At 43.9% G+C, this 20,703-nt stretch overlaps 1 protein-coding gene across 1 annotated transcript; it reads right to left on the reverse strand.

Annotated features, from left to right (window-relative positions):
• Positions 1–1,048: 1,048 nt before the first annotated feature.
• On the reverse strand, positions 1,049–13,958 carry NCR3LG1 (natural killer cell cytotoxicity receptor 3 ligand 1). The gene is given in 6 exon segments (XM_086339777.1): positions 1,049–1,271; positions 1,273–1,521; positions 2,270–2,363; positions 3,913–4,239; positions 11,769–12,116; positions 13,520–13,958. Coding segments are annotated over 6 exon segments (1,206 nt in total). The 5' UTR covers positions 13,620–13,958; the 3' UTR covers positions 1,049–1,183.
• Positions 13,959–20,703: the final 6,745 nt, after the last annotated feature.

Raw genomic sequence — 20,703 nt, forward strand, 5'->3', positions numbered from 1 at the left:
TTGAAAGGAGTTGGGGAAAGACCAAACGATGGGATTAGAGTCAGAACTGGGTTCCAGAGGGTGGGCTTGTTGCATTAGAACCTAGAGTATTGGTGTCTCACTGTATCCTGCTGACTATACCAGCTGTCTTGCGTATCTCATTGTATGCACTGTTTGCTGAACCCAGGGTAGGTGAGGCGTGAACCAAGAGGCTGGAAGGAGATGCAAGGAGCCATAGGAACTGCAGACACATTTATTCTCTCCTGACTGGCACAGCACCCATGACAGCAGCCATAACATAACTTTAACATAGCTGTAATGTAGCCTTAATGCAGCCTCCAGGGCTTTTCAGGCGGAGCTTATATATACTTGCAGAATAAAAACAGCCTGTGGCCAAGAAGTACGTCGTGACATGTATGCATAGTGCTATAAATGATCTCAGCTCTTACATATTATTATTTACCAAACGTGTAAGAGCGAGAAACCGTGGAACAAGAGAAAGCCTGACTACTGCCACCACCAATTGCTCTTTCCCTACAATTGGCATCCTCGCTGCCAGGTCCACCTGCCTGGGGCATCGTATATCTTCATCTACCTACACTCTACTCTATTTCCACTCTGGAGTGATGTGAAAGGCAGGCCACCTACACTGGCCACCTTGGGTACAGGAGTGTAAACTTCTGTCTTTCCCCTGTCCTTAGGTCCTTCCAGGCATTGATGCCAATAGCTGAAGCAGTGATACAAAGTGCATATGCAACTGCACAATTCATTACAGAACCCTGCTTCTACGCACTCTGACTTCACTTGACCAATTCCAGTTTTTCTCACTATGCCACTGTTACTGGGGAAGAGAAGATAAATAAATACAGGATAAATCAGTACATTTATTTATAATCACTACATTTATTTATAATCAGTACACTTATAAATACAGGATAAATTAGTACATTATCCTGATAAATAAAATCAGGATAAATAAATTCAGGGAAATAAGTACAGATCTGACTAAAACTTTGACACAGGTCTGCTATCTGTGAAGGGAGGAAGAAGGGATAATGAGGGATAGCATGCCATTAGCTTTCAAGCAAGCTTGAAACTACAGCAGATGCCAGAGATGCCATAGCTGGAACATGGTGGCTAAGTGGCTTTGAAAAATAAGTCTCATGCACTCAAGAGTCAGTTCTGTTGGCACTGATGATCTTCGCTAGATTTGCTGATGCGTTGAGGAAGCGGTCATCTGATCCAGTTCCAGCTTCGAGGGTCCCTTATCCTCCAGAAGTCTCTGTTTACAGTCTCTCATCCTCCAGCTTCCCCAGTGGCTCAAGCAGTAAAGAATCCACCTGGAATGCAGGAGACTTCGGTTCGATCTCTGGGTTGGGAAAAGCCCCTGGAGAAGGAAATGGCAACCTATTCCAGTGTTCTTGCTTGGAAAATACCATGGACAGAGGAGCCTGGCAGACTACAGACCATAATGTCATGAAGAGTTGGACAACATGAGCGCAGACTCTCTTCAGCGGGCACCATTTCCAGCATTTTACTGACCTAGGTTAAATCAGGAGAGTAAGTCCTATGAATCAGTTGGCCAACTTTAGACAAACAGCCTTTTTTCTTGATGAATGGATTGGTCTGCTTTTCCAAAAGCATTTATAATGAGATATACTAGTTATTGCACAGATTCTGCATCAGCAGGCCTGTAAATAATTGGGGGCAGTTTTATTACCCAAAAGCATTTAACTAATGCATTTAAACTGGCCTCGACAACAGTTTGAGTTGTTTTATTTGCTATTTGGACCATAGGGAGTAACATGTTTGGAAACATGTTTTAGATTGGCAACACCCTCACTGGGGTTGGAAATTCTTGGTTAAACCAGTATAATTTGGGTGGTAAGTTATCCCATTGAGTTATTAACAAAATGTGCACAAATGGTAGGGAAGGAAATCCCCTCTCTGAGCCAAGGACTCTGTATGCGACAGCAGTGCTGCAGCTCATATATCATTCACGGGCCTGGTGTGAACAACGAGGTCAGGCTTGATTCACAGTGAGCCGATTCATCAGGAGGAGGCAGAAGGGCCTTACAGCACGTCTTCCCAGAGTCCCAGGCCACTACATGGAGACCAGATGAGACAGTGCCTCCCCAACACATCAAAAAAAGCCATATATCATAAATATACTTAGAACACCCCAGCATCAATCCTGAGAGCTCTCCAACACCACGCACTGGCCATGAATTCTGAACTCCCAGAGCGTACTCCAAAACACAAGGCTAAACTTTGCTTTAGAGCCCCTTACCTTGTCTTAAGAAAAATATATAAAAGTATGATCAGTCCAATGATGATTACTACAATCATTCCAATAGAGAGCCAGTCAGTTTTCTTCTCAGATTCTGCAGAAAGAAGGAAGAAAACGTTAAGAGGAAGCCTATTGGCAGGGGCCAAAGAGATCACATGACTGCTTCTAGGATTGGTGTGGTTGTATGTCATCTTCTGTCAGGGATGATACCACCAACCTTCTGCCACATGTCTTTGCCCTCCTCCATCCTATCACTTACACCTCCAGACGTCAAACAGCCTGTTTAGCACTTATCAGAAATACAGCAATATCAAACACCACATACAATATGCACATGCTGTGCACATGTTTAAAGCTTCCATAGCATTATACCATCCTGTATCACCTGTATACTGCTATAGACTGAATGTCACTCTCCCCTCAAAATCTGAATGCTGAAATCTTAATGCCCAGTATGACAGCATTAGGAGACAGGGCTTTGGGGAGGTGATTAGGTCGTGAGGGTGGGGCACTCAGGAGTGAGATGAGTGCCCTATAAAGGAGGGCCTTGAGAGATCGCTCACCCTTCCACCTTGTGAGGACAGCATGAGAAGTCTGAAACCTGCAAAAGGGCTCTCACCCAACCATGCTGGCCACTAATCTTGGGACTCCAGCCTCTAGAACTGTGAGAAATGAAGTTCTGTTGCTTATAAGCCACCCGCATGCGTGCGCGTGCACGCTCAGCCACTCAGTCATGGCTGACTCTCTGCGATCCCATGCACTGTAGCCTATCAGGCTCTTCTGGTCCATGGGATTTCCCAGGTAAAAATACTGAAGTGGGTTGCCATTTCCTTCTCCAGGGGATCTTCCCAACCCAGGGATTGAACCCGCATCTCCTTCATTGGCAGGCGGATTCTTTACCACTCTACCACCTGAGGAGGCACTTATAAGCCACCTAGTCTGTGGCAATTTGTTACAGCAGTCCATTTGGACTAAGAGGGCTTACCTGGTGACTGGTGATGGTAAAGAATCTGCCTGCCAATCTACTTCCATATTCTTACCTACAAGTCCCATGGACAGAAGAACCTGGCGAGTTACAGTGCATGGGGTCACAAAAGAGTTGGATACAACTTAGCGACTAACCACCAACAATGGTAAGCACCAACAATATACAACAAGATATATACATATCACCCAGCCCAGACAAATCCCTGATACCAAACACACAAAGCATATTTCAATTTCATATTCCCCTGTTTCTGAGATACCCTAAACACATCTGTGTACACACCACCCACACAATCCCTGGTCTTTACTTCCAAGAACAATTTCTCTCTCCCTTCAGGATCATCTCAAGCCCCATCTGGCACACCCAGACCACATCCCTCAGGGCCACCAGTCAGCCTCTGCCTTCATGACCTCTCTCAGCTCTATGCAGATGCATTGGACCAACAGGATCATCCCCACCTAGGACCAGAGCCATGACCATAGAAGCCAGGTCACCTATTAGACCATCTGTCCTGGCTTAGGGACCTAATCTGGACTGCTGACTCTGGGGCTGATCTAAATCAGACCAATTTTTCTCCCCTTCCCTATATAACCAAAGTTTATATGATACTCCCCTCAAAATGAAGAATAAGGGAAATGTCCAGGAAGATGCTTACCTGGATGTAGAATCAACTGAAAGTCCAAACTCTGGATTGTGGGCAAGGATACATGCCATACCACACACTGATAGATGGTCCCATTGTCTTCCAGAGATGGCTTCAGCCTTAGGTGGCTAGTGATATTAAATGTACCATCCTCATTCCTGACTATGTGGTCAGTGGTGATGTTCTTGGAAAATTCCCTGAAGTGGCGATCATTCTGGGTCCACTTTTTCCATGTGATGTTGATATGCTCTGGGTAGAACCCACTTGATGTACACAAAATATGTCTGTCCTTGTTATCTCTCACCATGACTTGCTCAGACAAGTTGCTGACTGGCTGAGCTGCCAGGGGAGAGAAATCATTCTTTGAGGGTAGGTAGAGATTTGCTTATTATCAGCTCAAATGTCAGACCCATGGCAAGCCTTCAGGAAAGCGAAGTAAACTGAATGGTATTCTGCTTAGACTAAGTGTTCTGGGTACGTTGGTCCCAGTGCCAGTGGGGTATTGATATGCTGTGACCCTGAATCTCAGGCAGCTTTATAAAGCAGAGTTTCTTAAGCCCCTCTGTGTCATAGATACCTTTGGGAATCTGAGGAAACTCTTGGAATAAACACTTGGAATTAGCAGAGACTGCTAACTGCTGCCAGTCTCCATTCTTCCATGACACCTCCAAGTTAAAGCTGCTTCTCCCTCCCTCCTCTGCAGCTGGGTGTAGTCATGTGAATTAAGGTCTGAAAGTTTGATTGTAATCAGAAGTGGTGAGAGCAACTTCTAAGAAGGATCCTGAAATAACAAGGGTATCTTAAAGAAAAGAACAGTGTCTCTCCCCCTCCACTTCCTTCTTTCTACAGAATGGCTGGAATAGTATGTCATGGCTGGGGACAGAGAAGCCGTTTCTAAACACAAAGCAGAAATGCAGGTTGAAGACAGAAAAGTGACAAGATAAAGGATCTTGGGTCCCAGATGATCAGAGCACTGCTATATCTGCCCTGGGTTGGCTACATTTTTGAGAAAGGAAAATAAGCCGCCTTCTTAAAAGCACTACTGACCTCTGGCTTCCCCTCTCACATGTAAAGATCTTGAAAGTCATCATTTCTATCCTTGGAACAGTAAATAAAGCTGAACTGAACAAATTGAAAATCCACAGTTTTCTTTAGATTCATCAAAGAATTGAGGTGACAGGGCAAGCCACCACCCTGTAAACCATAGACACACACAGGCAGATTGAGAGAATCACGGCCAAGATCATAAAACCTTAAGCAGAAGGTACTAGAGCAATAAACTGGTTGACATACGTAAGCACTAACTCTGACAAATTGCTAAAGGATAAGTGTGGACTAGGTTGAGAGTAAAAGACTCCTAGAGGCCCAGCCTTAGAGGGGGCCACACACTTTCATGAGTTGTTCCTCCAAGAATCCCACCAGGCTCTCACTGTGAAGATCCAAGAAAAATCCCCTCCTGTTTTGAGCAGGGAAGAGAAGAAAAATAACTATTATAACTATTTCAAAATATACCCAGGACTCCCTGGTGGTCCAGGGGTTAAGAATCCACCGGCCAATGTAGGGGACACGGGCTTGATCCCTGGTCTGTGAAGATTCCACATGCTGCAGAGCAACTAAGCCCATGTGCCACAACCAGCGAAGCCTGTGCACCCTAGAGCCTGTGCTCCGCAACAAGAGAAGCCACCGTAAGAAGAAGCCCACACACCACAGCCTGAGAGTAGTGCCTACCTGCTGCAACTAGGGAATGCCGGTGCACAGCAACAAAGACCCAGAGCAGTCAAAACTAAGTAATTAAATACAAATTAAATATATACACACACACACACACATACCCAGTGCATTCTCCACAATAAAGGATGCTCTCAAGGGAAAAGAATTTGCCAAAGTCTTATCTGACCTGGGATAGTGATGTTTAGCGGCTCCAGCCCCCTCTTAGCCTTCCTGTCTCACCTAGGAACACTTGTGAAGGTGAGACAGTCTAGCGGCTCAGGCAACTCAAAGAATGAGATTTAATCAGAAAATTATAAACAGCTTCCCCTCTATGACAACTTACCACTACATCAACAGAGCCCCAGAATGATAACAGTAGATTACAACTGAGAGAGCTGTTAAACGTAGGTTCTATTTCAGAAGGAGTTCATGAGGAAACTCAAGGAAAATAAGGCGGGGGGTGGGAGGAAGACACCAGAAGGAATCGAAGTCTCTGGCATCTACAGGCACAGCATTAACATTAAACAGAATGCAACTCCTAGCCAAAGAAATGCAGATCCTCATACCAAAAGCCTATTCACCTCAGTTCCTACTATCTGATACGGAATATCTGGTTTTCAACAAAAAATTACAAGGCATGCCAAAAAGTATGAAAAGACAAAGCAAGCATCAGACCCAAACTCTGGAATGACACAGATTTTGGAATTACCAGATAGGGACTTTTAAATAACGATTAAGCACATGTAACCTAGAGCCCATGCTCCACAATGAGAGGCCACTGCAATGAGAGGCATCCCCTATTTGTCACAACTAGAGAAAAGTCCGTGGAGCGATGAAGACCAAGCACAGCCAAAAACAAATAATTAAATAAAACTCTTTTTGAAAAAATAGTAGCCTTCAGAGCAAAGAAAATTATCAGGAGGAAAAAACTAAGGAAATCTGAATAAACTATGTAAGTGTTAGTCACTCAGTCCTGCCCTACTCTTTCCAATCCCATGGACTGCAGCCCACCAGGCTCCTGTGTCCATGAGATTTTCCAGGCAAGGATACTGGAGTGGGTTGCCATTTCCTTCTCCAGGGGATCTTCCCGACCCAGGGATCCAACCCAGGTCTCCCACATTGCAGGTAGATTCTTTACCGACTGAGCTACAAGTGAATAAACTATGGACTTTAATAAATAATAATGTATCAATATTGGTTCATAATTATAAAAATATAGCATAAATGCAAGATTTTAACAGGGCGAGTGGGGTGTGGAGGCAAGAGTAATATGGGAACTCTGTACTGTCTTTGCAATTTCTCCATAAATCTAATCCTCTTCTAAAAAATAAAGTCTATTTATTTATTTAATTTTTGAAAGAAAAAAAAAAACTTTTTAGGCTATCAGTTGCAGAGGAATTCTAATATACATCCCTACCTCCAAAATTGATATGTACAAGTCTTCAGTGAAATTGTGGAGAGCTCACAGATACTGCCCCCCAGTTATACTGAATTGTACCCCCTCCCAAATTCATATGTTGAACTCTTAAACTAATTCCCTCAGACTGTGACTATATTTACAGATAGAGTTTTTTTTTTAATTAATTTAATTGGAGGCTAATTACTTTACAGTATTGTAGTGGTTTTTGCCATACAATGACATGAATCAGCCATGGATGTACATGTGTTCCCCATCCTAAACCCCCCTCCCACCTCCCTCCCCATCCCATCCCTCAGGGTCATCCCAGTGCACTGGCCCTGAGCACCCTGTCTCATGCATCAAATCTGGACTGGCGATCTATTTCACATGTGGTAATATACATGTTTCAATGCTATTCTCTCAAATCATCCCACCCTCACCTTCTCCCAGAGCCCAAAAGTCTGTTCTTTACTTCTGTGTCTCTTTTGATGTCTCGCATATAGGGTCATTGTTACCATCTTTCTAAATTCCAATATATATGCGTTAATATACTGTATTGGTGTTTTTCTTTCTGACTTACTTCACTCTGTATAATAGGCTCGTTTCATCCACCTCATTCTTTTTAATAGCTGAGGAATGCATTCTTTTTAATAGCTGAGTAATATTCCATTGTGTATATGTACCACAGCTTTCTTATCCATTTGTCTGCCGATGGGCATCTAGGTTGCTTCCATGTCCTGGCTATTGTAAACAGTGCTGTGATCAACATTGGGGTACACATGCCTCTTTCAATTCTGGTTTCCTCAGTGTGCATGCACAGCAGTGGGATTGCTGGGTCATATAAGCACAAGCGCTGTGAGCCGGGGCAAACCCAGTGTGGTCCATACACTTCGAGCACTCCCCACACACGCCAGTGATATTTGTTTGCAGTGTTCCTCCCTCCCCACAGCACAACTGAACAAGTGACCGTCTTTGCCCCTTTGTGTCAGGGCAGAAACTAGACACTGAAGAGACTTGCAAACAGAGGAAGCCAAAATAAACAAAGAGGGAACCGCTTCAGAAATGACAGGTTTAACAGATTAAAACCCTGTAGTTAGCATTGACTAAGTATTGGAAGGGGCCTATAGACCTTGAGAAGTATAAGCTGAAACAAGGAACTATCTGAAACTGAACTGACCCCACACTGCCCTCAACAGCTCCAGAGAAATTCCTAGATATATTTTACTATTATCATTTTTTTATTTTTTTATTTTTAAGTTCTTTATTACTCCTTTAATTGTCATTTTTATAATCTACTATTACCTTGCAAAAAAAAAGATCCTATTTTAAGGCAAATTTCATATATATATTTTTTATAATTTTTGTGATTTTGTTTTGTATTTTTAATATTGTATTTTTGAGAGTCTAACCTCTACTCTAGATTTTTAATATTTGCTTTTTGGTATTTGTTACCAATTTTGTACCTTTAAGAATCTAATCTTCAGTTCCCATTTTTACTTAGGCGTGTGATTACTGGCTTGATTGCTCTCTCCCCTTTTGACTCTCCTTTTCCTCCCCAGGTCACCTCTATCTCTTCCCTCCCCCTTCTCTTCTCTACTTAACTCTGTGAATCTCTTTGGGTGTTTCGGGCTGTGGAGAACACTTAGGGAACTGATCACAGGCTAGATTGGTCTCTCTCCTTTTGACTCCCCCTCCTCTCCTCCTGGTCACCTCTGTCTCCTTCCTCCCTCTTCTCTTCTCTGTGTAACTCTGTGAATCTCTCTGAGTGTTCCAGACTGTGGAGAGCAAATAGGGAATTGATTACTGTCTAAATTGCTCTCTCTCCTTTTGATACCCCGAATGGCACCCCACCCCAGTACTCTTGCCTGGAAGATTCCATGGGCGGAGGAGCCTGGTGGGCTGCAGTCCATGGGGTAGCTAAGAGTCGGACACGACTGAGCAACTTCACTTTCACCTTTCAGTTTCATGCATTGGAAAAGGAAATGGCAACCCACTCCAGTGTTCTTGCCTGGAGAATCCCAGGGACAGGGGAGCCTGGTGGGCTGCCGTCTATGGGGTCGCACAGAGTCGGACACGACTGAAGCAACTTAGCAGCAGCAGCAGCTTCTCCTCCTAGTCACCTCTATCTCCCTCCTCCCTCTTCTCTTCTTCATGTAACTCTGTGAACCTCTCTGGGTGTCCCCCACTATGGAGAATCTTCTCACCATTAACCTAGATGTTTTATCATCAGTGCCGTATGGATGGAGAAGTCTTGAGGCTACTGTAAGAATAAGATTGCAAGTCAGAGGCAGGAGGCTTAAATCCAAAACTTGAGAACACCAGAAAACTCCTGACTCCAGGGAACATCAATCGACAAGAGCTCATCCAAAAGCCTCCATACCTACCTGAAACCAAGCTCCAACCTAGAGCCAACAAGTTTCAGAGCGAGACATAACAAGCAAATTCTCCAACAAAGCAGGAAAATAACCCTGAGCACAAAAAAACAGGCGGCCCAAAGTCAACCAAACCCATAGACACCTCAAAACTCACTACTGGAAACTTCGCTGCACTCCAGAGAGAAGAGATCCAGCTCTACCCACCAGAACACTGACGCAAGCTTCCCTAACAAGGAAACCTTGACAAGCCACTCGTTCAACGCACCCTCAGGGAGGATCCTCCACAATAGAGAGGAACCACAGACTTCCGGCATACAGAAAGGCCACCCCAAACACAGCAATCTAAACAAGATGAAAAGGCAGAGAAATATTCAGCAGGTAAAGGAACATCATAAATGCTCAGCAAACCAAACAAAAGAGGAGGAGATGGGGGTCCACCTGAAAAAGAATTCAGAATAATGATAGTAAAGATGATCCAAAATCTCAAAAACAAAATGGAGTTACAGATAAATAGACTGGAGACAAGGATTTGAAGATGCAAGAAAAGTTTAACAAAGACCTAGAAGAAATAAAAAAGAGTCAATCAATAATGAATAATGCAATAACTGAGATCAAAAGCACTCTGGAGGAAACCAACAGAATAACTGAGGCAGAAGATAGGATAAGTGAGGTGGAAGATAGAATGGTGGAAATAAATGAAGCAGAGTGGAAAAAAAGAATTAAAAGAAATGAGGACAACCTGAGAGACCTCTGGGACAATGTTAAATGCCCCAACATTCAAATCATAGGAGTCCCAGAAGAAGACAAAAAGAAAAGGCCAAGAGAAAATACTTGAGGAGGTAATAGTTGAAAGCTTCCCTAAAATGAGGAAGGAAATAGCCATCCAAGTCCAAGAAACCCAGAGAGTCCCAAACAGGATAAAGCCAAGGTGAAACACCCCAAGACACATATTAATCAAATTAACAAAGATCAAATGCAAAGAGCAAATATTAAAAGCAGCAAGGGAAAAGCAACAAATAACACACAAGGGGATTCCCATAAGGATAACAGCTGATCTTTCAACAGAAACTCTTCAGGCTAGAAGGGAATGGCAGGACAAACTTAAAGTGATGAAAGAGAAAAACCTACAACCCAGATTACTGTACCCAGCAAGGATCACATTCAAATATGAAGGAGAAATCAAAAGCTTTACAGACAAGCAAAAGCTGAGAGATAGGGTTTTTACTAAGGTTGTTGATAAGTTAAAAGAGATCATTAGGTTGAGCCCTAATCTGACTCATGTCTTTATAGAAGATTAGGATACGCAAGCACAGGAAAAAGACAACCAGCTACAAGCCAAAGAAAGAGGCCTCAGAAGAAATCAACCCTGCTGTCACCTTGATCTCAGACATCTAGACTCCAAAATTGTACGAAAATTAATTTCTGTTGTATAAGCCACCCAGTCAGTGGTGTTTTGTTGTGGTAGCCCCAAGCCCATCCACAGAGAATCCAACCTACTTATAATAGCAGACAGAGGAGTTCAAAAAGGTGTTTAGGGAAGAACGTTGCTGTTGTTAAGTCTTGACTGAGCACCTGCTGTTTTAAAACAGCACTGGCCGAGCATTTTCATACATGATCTTATGTAATCCTCGGAACACCTCAGCAGGTAAGACTTGTCACCTTATTTTAAGTGGGAAAATTCACAGGCAAAGATATTAAATGGCTGACCAATCACTCAGTTTGAAAGCAGCAAAGTCAGACAGAATAGGATTCAGACCCATGGAAACAGAGTGCAATCTCTCTCCTTCCCCAGATACCTTTCAGAGGTATCTCTTCAGTGAAGGCTAACTATAGACATACCAGGGAAATTATCTAATTACTGTGAATATCTTTTACTGCTACTTTAAATGGACCAAGCTCTATTCTGAGCATTTTACCTGCATTTAAAAAAAGTTTTTAATTGGAGTATAATTGCTTTACAATGTTGTGTTAATTTCTGCTGTATAACAGTGTGAATCAGCTCTATGTATACATATATTCCCTCCCTCTTGAGCCCCTTCATCCCACCCGCCCATTCCACCCTTCTAGGGCATCTCAGAACACCGAGCTGAGCTCCCTGTGCTGTACAACAACTTCTCACTAGCTATCTTACCTGCATTTTTCTGAGCCACTTCTCTACAATCAATTCTCTTAGAAAAAATACTGTTACATCTGTTTAGAGTTTCAGCGTGATTAAAAACTTGCCCAAAGTTGTTAAGAAGTCTATGGAAGTCCTGGACTCAAACCTATGTTCTATTTGACTCCTAGGCCCATGCTCTAAACCTCTGCTCCACTCAGCCCATCCACATCTCCACTGCAAGCCCCATCATCATAAGAACCACAGGGCACTGCCCTCAGGCACTCACCTACAACCTCCAGCCAGACACTCCCCTGGGCCTTCTGAGGAGTAACCACCAGCTCACAGCGGTACTCCCCTGCATCCTCCAGCTGCACACGAGGCAGCTGCAATGAGGCATCTCCCTTCTGCAGACTCCGTAGAGACACCCAGGCTCCACGTTGGGATGTCTCCCTGTAGTTTCCGAAATACTGAAACAGTTTGGTGTAGGTTTCAGACTTTCCAGTCTTCTGAAACCACGTGATACCCATACTTCTGATGTCCAGGTGTGGAGAATCATGGATCTTGCAAAAGATAGTTACATTTTCATTCAAGAAAACCATCTGAGTCCTCCCTGCCATCTCCACTTGCAGTAAACCTGTGGCAACAAGAGAAGGTTATGGAAGACCCTTGAAAGAAACATAGTCCTGGTACTCTAAAACACAATCATGTGATTGGAAACATCTTCCCCTTTTTGGGGGTGGGGGCAGGTCTGGGGGGGGGATCCTCAGATACAAAACCCCTTAGTTCATGGCCCCTCATTAATCCATATAAAATCCTTGAACTTTGTTCTTTCCTTCCCCCAACCAACCCCACCCCAACCCCATCCATCCAGCCAATCCACCAATATCCAAAATAAAGCAGTTTCCTTTCCACCAACCTGGCCTCTTCACTGGCTTTTGAGGGACCAACAGGTGGAGCCCACTTTCGGTGACACCCATGCACTCTCAGTAAAGACTTTAGTGAAGTCAAGATACACAGGTGGAGTCTATTTCCTTTTCTTTTTAAAGGGAATTTAAGGGACTCTCAGCTAGTATGATCCATGGCCCAATTCCTTCGCCCCTGTTGAAGAGGTTTCCGTTGAGTGTTTTTTGTTTTTGGCCACCAAGGGTGGCATGCGGGATCTTAGTTCCCTCCCAACAGAAATTGAACCCCCGCCTCCTGCAGTGCAAGTGGAGTCTCAACCACTGGACAACCAGGAAAGTCCCGGAGTAATCTCATTTCACATTTTTTATTTTTTCCCTCAGTTCTAGCAACTAGCATGATGCAAGGGATAAAGAAGTTTACAGAACACCAGAGCACAAACTTGAGGAAACACTTGTTCTCAGGCTCCTACACGAGGCGACTCTGCACAAAGCAGGGATTCAGTATGTAATTGTTCAATAAATCAATCAGCATTTTCCGAAAGCTACCTCGGGGTTATTCGCGCCCCTATATTGAAAAGCAGAGATACTACTTTGCCAGCAAAGGTCCGTCTAGTCTAGGCTATGGTTTTTCCAGTGGTCATGTATGGATGTGAGAGTTGGACTGTGAAGAAAGCTGAGCGCCGAAGAATTGATGCTTTTGAACTGTGGTGTTGGAGAAGACTCTTGAGAGTCCCTTGGACTGCAAGGAGATCCAACCAGTCCATCCTAAGGGAGATCAGTCCTGGGTGTTCATTGGAAGGACTGATGCTGAAGCTGAAACTCCAATACTTTGGCCACCTCATGCGAAGAGTTGACTCATTGGAAAAGACTCCCATGCTGGGAGGGATTGGGGGCAGAGGAGAAGGGGACAACAGAGGATGAGATGGCTGGATGGCATCACCGACTCGATGGACATGAGTTTGACTGAACTCCGGGAGTTGATGATGGGCAGGAGGCCTGGCGTGCTGCGATTCATGGGGTCGCAAAGAATCGGACACGACTGAGCGACTGAATTGAACTAAACCCAGCCGACTGCGATCTCAAGGCCTAGCGACCGCTACCCCTCCTCCCTCCCTCCTTCTCTCCCTCATCCTACCTGCGATGAGCTGGAAGCGCTCCAGCACCAACACCGACATCAGAACGCGGAGCAGCCACACGGGGTCCCACCGCACGCGGCCAGCCGCCCTCTTCGCCATTGCAGTAGCCTAGCTTTACCGGCGGCCTCGAACTTCCTCTTTGTTCCTTCTTCTTAAGAGTGAGCAGCGCCTAAGAAGTGGGTAGAAAGTGTATTCTCTCGCGTCCAGACCGAACTATAGGCGTATTTAACTAAGGTCTCTGGGCCCCTTCTGCAGAACTCTGCGAAGTCGTCTTGGTCACTCCGTTCACGAAGAAGGAAAAGTTTCACCGAGCGCCTGCTCAGTCGCACCTCCGCCAGCTGCGCGGGGAAATGGGCTGGGCTGGGAGCCGCGGACCAGGGAACAGGCAATCCCCACCTCCCAGCGCGGGGTTGACGGGCGGCGAGCGGCGGGGCGGCCGAGCGGAAGCAGGGCGGGGCGGAGGGATGCGCGCACGGACGGAGAGTCACAGGGGGTGAGAGCAATCAAGCCAGTAATCACACTCCTAAGTAATAATTGGAACTGAAGATTTGATTCTTAAAGGTACAGAATTGATAACAAATACCAAAAAGCAAGATTAAAAATCTAGAGTAGAGCTTAGATTCTCAAAAATACAATATTTAAAAAAAAATCGCAAAAGTTATAAAAGAATATATATATGAAATTTGCTTTAAAAATAGGGTCCTTTTTTTAAGGTAATAGTAGGTTTTAAAAATGAAAATTAAAGGGGTAATAAAGAACTTAAAAAATGATAATAGTATAATATATCTAGGAATTTCTCTGGAGTTGTTGAGGGTAGTGTGGTGTCAGTTCAGTCCATTCTAAAGGAGATCAGCCCTGGGTATTCTTTGGAAGGAATGATGCTAAAGCTGAAACTCCAGTACTTTGGCCACCTCATGCTAAGAGTTGACTCACTGGAAAAGATTTTGATGCTGGGAGTGATTGGGGGCAGGAGGAAAAGAGGACGACAGAGGATGAGATGGCTGGATGGCATCACCAACTCGATGGGCATGAGTTTGAGTGAACTCCGGGAGTTGGTGATGGACAGGGAGGCCTGGCATGCTGCGATTCATGGGGTCGCCAAGAGTCGGACACGACTGAGTGACTGAACTGAAAAAATGGTTATTATAAAAGAATGTCCTTGTTCAGTTTCAGATAGTTCCTTGTTCCAGCTTATACTTCTTCTCAAGGTCTGTAGGTCCCTTCCAGTGTTCAGTTCACTCGCTCAGTCCTGTCCGACTCTCTGCGACCCCATGAATCGCAGCATGCCAGGCCTCCCTGTCCATCACCAACTCCCGGAGTCTACCCAAACTCAAGTCTATCGAGTCGGTGATGCCATCCAGCTATCTCATCCTCTATCATCCCCTTCTCCTCCTACCCCCAATCCCTCCCAGCATCAGGGTCTTTTCCAATGAGTCAACTCTTCGCATGAGGTGGCCAAAGTAGCCGGTGCTAACTACAGGGTTTTAATCTGTTGTACCTGTCACTTCCAAAGCTGTTCGCTCTTTGTTTATTTTGGCTCCCTCTGTTTGAAAGTCTCTAAGTATCTAACTTCCGCCTTGACACAAGGCGGTGAAGGTGGTCATTTATTTAGGCTCACTTGTTCAATTGTGCTGCAAGGAGGGAGGAACACTGCACCTGTGGGGAGTCCTTGCAGTGTCTGGGCCACACTGGGTTTGCCCCCACTCACGGCGTGTGTCAGAAGCATGTGTGCTTTCCTGGTCTACACTGCTCAGGCTCCAGGTTGCTCTGCCAGGGAACTGTCTGAGGTGGGCCCTGGGCTGCATGCACTTCCCAGGTCTACGCCGCTCCGGTTCAGGTTCTCAGGTGCTCCACCAAGGCACAGACTCAGTTGGGCCTGCGTTTTGTGCCCTTCTCAGATACAAGCAGCTCAGGCGACCAGGTGCTCGGCGAGTGCGCTCTCCCCAGGTGCAGTGCATCTTATCACCTCCCCGGTCCCAGCCACGGGTTTCCTGGGTGCGCAGCGGTAACGCTGTCTCAGGTGTGTCTCCTCTGGGGAGCAGATCTCTGGCTGCGACCCTCCTGGCCAATGTCAACAGGAAGACTTGGTTAGCAACTGGGAGCCTGCTCACAGTTTGGCAGGGGATGCCATCTCTGGGGCTGAGTTTACCCCTTGCCTTCCGGCTCTGGCTATTGCCCACCTGCCTCTCTGCCTCTGGTGGGGGATGGGCCTGTCCGCAGCCGGCTAACTCTCCTCTGGTATTTGCTCAGTCCTTTGTTCTGTGAGCTGGCCTGGCAGTACCTTATGTTAGAGCTTTACACGGGAAAGTTCTCTCTCTCTCTCTCTTTCCTCTTTTTTTTTTTCCTCTCTGGCTATCCCATGGTTTGGGTTGCTATCTCATGTTAGCTCCCTCAGATTGCCCTCGCATTCAGGCCTGCTCCTTACTCTAAGCAACGCAGCCTGAACCTCCCTGTTCAGCCCCTGCTAGCTGGTGGCGGACACGAGCGCGTCTGTGCTACTTCTCCGCTGGGAGTTGCAGTTAAGCATGTAATCTGTGGGTTTTATTTATTTATTTTTTCCTCCTGGTTCTGATGCCCTCTGAGCTTCCAAAACTCCCCGCAGACCCGCCTGTGAGAGGGTGTCCTGGTGTTTGGAAACTTCTCCTCTTTTACAACTCCCTCCCCGGGATAGGGCTCCATCCCTAACTCTTTTGTCTCTGTTTTTATCTTTTATATTTTGTCCTACCTCCTTTCGAAGACAATGGGCTCCCTTTCTGGGTGCCTGGTGTCCTCCGCCAGCGTCCAGAACTTGTTTTGTGGTATTTGGTCAGCGTTCAAATGAACTTTCAATGAATTTGTGGGGGAGAAAGTGGTCTCCCCTTCCTATTCCTCCACCATCTTAGGACCACCGCCTGCAATGTTGAGTTTTAAGTCAGCTTTTTCACTCTCCTCTTTCACCCTCATCAAGAGGCTCTTAAGTTCCTCTTTACTTCTTGCCATTAGAGTGGCATATCTGCATATCTGAGGTTGCTATTCCTCCCAACAATCTTGATTCTGGTATTACTGACATGATTAAATAACATCCTCTGTGGAAATGTATGATAAATCCCTATACCTGCCCAAAAGAATGCACACAGTTGTGACATATACATATCATCCTGTAGAAAATTTGAGAAATTGCCTGAAAAAGTAAGCAGAGTAAAATTGGCAGCTTTCACCATTTTTATTAACATTTAAAGATTAATCAAATTTACATTAAATAAGTCTACTTATGTTATCATCTTTTCCAATTTCACATATTTTGAATTCCTGCAAACACACAAGAAAACATATCTTGTAATATGTTTGCTAGTCTTTCATTCAACCCCAAAGCACACAGCAGACGCTTCACAAATGTTTCTGAAACAAATGAGTTTAACATGGTAAAAACATATATTCCAATAAAAATAAAAGAATAAGGCATATTATACTATGCAAGGATCCATTGATTATGAAAAGAAAAGGGAGAATGACTTTGTTCAGAGCCCTTTGACAAAACAGAGACTGCCCATCCCCAACTCCTCTTGACAGCTAAGATTTGCCTCACTCAGCATTCCTGAAGGGTTTTCTGATGACTGACTCACATAGCCTGGCCTCTTTTTCTTCCACTTTCTCTCTCTGAAACCAGGTTCCCACTAGGAGAACTTGTTCTCTCTGCTGCTCCAAGCAGGACCATTTTCGCAAAGATTTGTCTCTTATGTGGTAGTCCAGCACAGCTTGTAATGGGATGTATAAAGTCAAGTCACTCACTCAGTTGTGTCCGACTCTTTGCGACCCCGTGGACTATAGCCCACCAGGCTCCTCCGTCCATGAGATTCTCCAGGCAAGAATACTGGAGTGGGTTGCCATTTCCTTCTCCAGGAATGGGATGTATAAGGCTGTATATAATTCTGGAGTTTATTGTAATAAATCTCAGTTTCTCATAAATCTAGCCTTTACTAGTAATAAAGTTATTGTTTTATCATAAATAAATAAATTAGTTCTACCATGAATAAATAAAAGAAATGAGCTTACATTCTTAGACATCTCATGTTGAGACATGGTCCTCAAATGCTGGTTAATATTGAGGCCATTTATATAAGACAAATCCTGTCCAATGTGTTTTTGGAAGTCACATACAACTTGGAATCATATTTAAATTCATGAAAACATCCAACGAGAAATAAAAACACTGAAGAAGAGACATGCATATGAGGACAAAATGGCAGAGACTGCTATTTGTCAGTCAACTATTTTCTCCTTCTTCATTAAAAAAGTCACCAATTTTTTCTCCTGAGTACTGGGATCACCAAAATAAAAGACTGTGTTTCCAAGCTTCTCTTGGAGCACAGTGTGGCCATATGACAAAGTTCTGACCCAAGTAATATAAGTGGAAGTTCAGTTCAGTTCAGTTCGGTTGCTCAGTCATGTCCGACTCGTTGCGACCCCATTGACTACATCTTGCCAGGCTTCCCTGTCCATCACTAACTCCCGGAGCTTGCTCAAAGTCATGCCCATTGAGTCGGTGATGCCATCCAACTATCTAATCCTCTGTCATCTCCTTCTCCTTCTGCCTTCAGTCTTTTCCAGTATCAGGGTCTTTTCCAATGAGTCAGTTCTTCACATCAAGTGGCCAAAGTATTGCAGTTTCAGCTTCAGCATCAGTCCTTCCAATGAATATTCAGGACTGATTTCCTTTAGGATTGACTGGTTTGGTCTCGTTGCAGTCCAAGGGACTCTCAAGAGTCTTCTCCAACACCACAGTTCAAAAGCATCAATTCTTCGGCGCTCAACTTTCTTTATAGTCCAACTCTCATATCCATAGTGACTACTGGAAAAACCATAGCTTTGACTAGATGGACCTTTGTTGGCAAAGTAATGTCTCTGCTTTTCAATATGCTGTCTAGGTGGTCATAGCTTTTCTTCCAAGGAGCAATCGTCTTTTAATTTCATGGCTGCAGTCACCATCTGCAGTGATTTTGGAGCCCCAAAATATAAAGTCTCTCACTGTTTCCATTGTTTGCCCCATCTATTTGCCATGAAGTGATGGGACCAGATGCCATGATGTTAGTTTTCTGAATGTTGAGTTTTAAGCCAACTTTTTCACTCTCCTCTTTCATCAAGAGACTCTTTAGTTCTTCTTTACTTTCTGCCATAAGGGTGGTGTCATCTGCATATCTGAGGTTATTGATATTTCTCCCAGCAATCTTGATTCCAGCTTGTGCTTCATCCAGCCCAGCATTTCTCATGATGTACTCTGCATAGAAGTTAAATAAGCAGGGTGACAATATACAGCCTTGATGTACTCCTTTTCCTATTTGGAACCAGTCTGTTGTTCCATGTCCAGTTCTAACTATTGCTTCCTGACCTGCATACAGGTTTCTCAAGAGGCAGGTCAGGTGGTCTGGTATTCCCATCTCTTTCAGAATTTTCCACAGTTTATTGTGATCCACACAGCCAAAGGCTCTGGCACAGTCAATAAAGCAGAAATAGATGTTTTTCTGGAACTCTCTTGCTTTTTCCATGATCTAGTGGATGTTGGCAATTTGGTCTCTGGTTCCTCTGCCTTTTCTAAAACCAGCTTGAACATCTGGACGTTCACGGTTCACATATTGCTGAAGCCTGGCTTGGAGAATTTTGAGCATTATTTTACTAGCGTGTGAGAGGAGTGCAATAAATTGAAGTGTTTTGTGTTATTTTGGGGAAATGTCCTTAAAGGGAGGGATATGCTCTTTACCCTTTCATCTGTCTGCTGGAAGGAATAGAGATGTAATAGCTAGAGCACAAGCAGACATCTTAGACCACAGCATAGAAGTCACGCACTGGGGACAATGTGATAGCAAAATAGAGGGCTGCTGGGTCCCTCATAATTTGTGAAACTGCCCTACCAGACCTAGGATGACACCCCGGAACTTGCAGAACATAAGAAACAAAGTCAGTAAGTCATTCTTATTTGAGGTGTTCTTATTTTCAGCAGAATTTAATCCTAATCACTACAAATGGTAAAAGAAATGGAGTTACTTTTGCTTGAAGTAGACTGAGGCTTTACGATGTGTCTCAGTTTTTTAAGTCTTAGAAAAGCTGACATCTAAGGATATGCATAGACATGTTATATGATGTTTTTGCAGGCAGAAGTAAAGTCCCTATGTAGAATTTATGGAGAGACAGATTTGAACTCAGCATAAGAAAAACTTCTGCAATAAAGGAATGGTCATTTTAAGTCACCCCACAGGCAACCATTCACTGAACTCTGACAGGTATGGTCTGAATGTAATGGATTCAGGTGACTAAAACATAGTCCTTAGCCTCAAAAGGCTATTCCAGACACTGCTTGTCAAAATAACTGAGACAAAGGACCTTTGTAAAAAAAAAAAAAATTCAATCTAAAATATTGTATAACATCCCTTATATGCAGAATCTTAAAAAAAAAATGATACAAATGAACTTATTTACAAAACAGAAACAGACTCATAGACTTAGAAAATGAACTTAATGGTTGCAGGGGTGAAGGATGGGGGGAAGAAGGGATGGTTAGGGAATTTGGGATCAAGAAGTACACACTGCTATATTTAAAATGGATAACCAACAAGGACCTACAGTATAGCACAGGGAACTCTGCTCAGTGTTATGTGATAGGCTGAATGGGAAGGAGTATGTGGGAGAAAGATACATGTATATATATATATATATATATATAACTGAGTCACTTTGATGACACATGAAACTATCACAACATTGTTAATTGGCTATACTCCAACATAAAAGAAAAAGTTTAAAAAAACAAGATAGAATATCCAACCTATTGAGGACTGATATTTTGTAAAATACAATAAAAAGGAATTCTGAGAAAAATGAAATCAAAAGACATAAAAATTAAGCCTCCAATTTTTACTATAAAACAAATGTAAAATTATTTTCAAAGGCACAACAAATTTCAGTTTCTATGTTTACCCATCATTGTTGGGTGACACTGGTGTATAGACAGCATCAGTCACAGAACATACTTTGAGAAATAATGGTCTAGACAAATGCAAGCTGAGGGCCATTCTATAAAATAACTGGCCTGTACTTTTCAAAAGTGTCAACATCATGAAAGACAAAGAAAGGTTGAAGAGCTATTTTAGATTAAGGGAAATGAAAGAGATGTGAGAAGTAAATGCAAAGCTTGATTCTGGATTAAATCCTA

The sequence above is a fragment of the Bos grunniens genome, chromosome 15 (assembly GCF_055505025.1).
Source record: "Bos grunniens cultivar Pamir isolate PY7600 chromosome 15, Bosgru_T2T1.0, whole genome shotgun sequence".
NCBI lineage: Eukaryota > Metazoa > Chordata > Mammalia > Artiodactyla > Bovidae > Bos > Bos grunniens.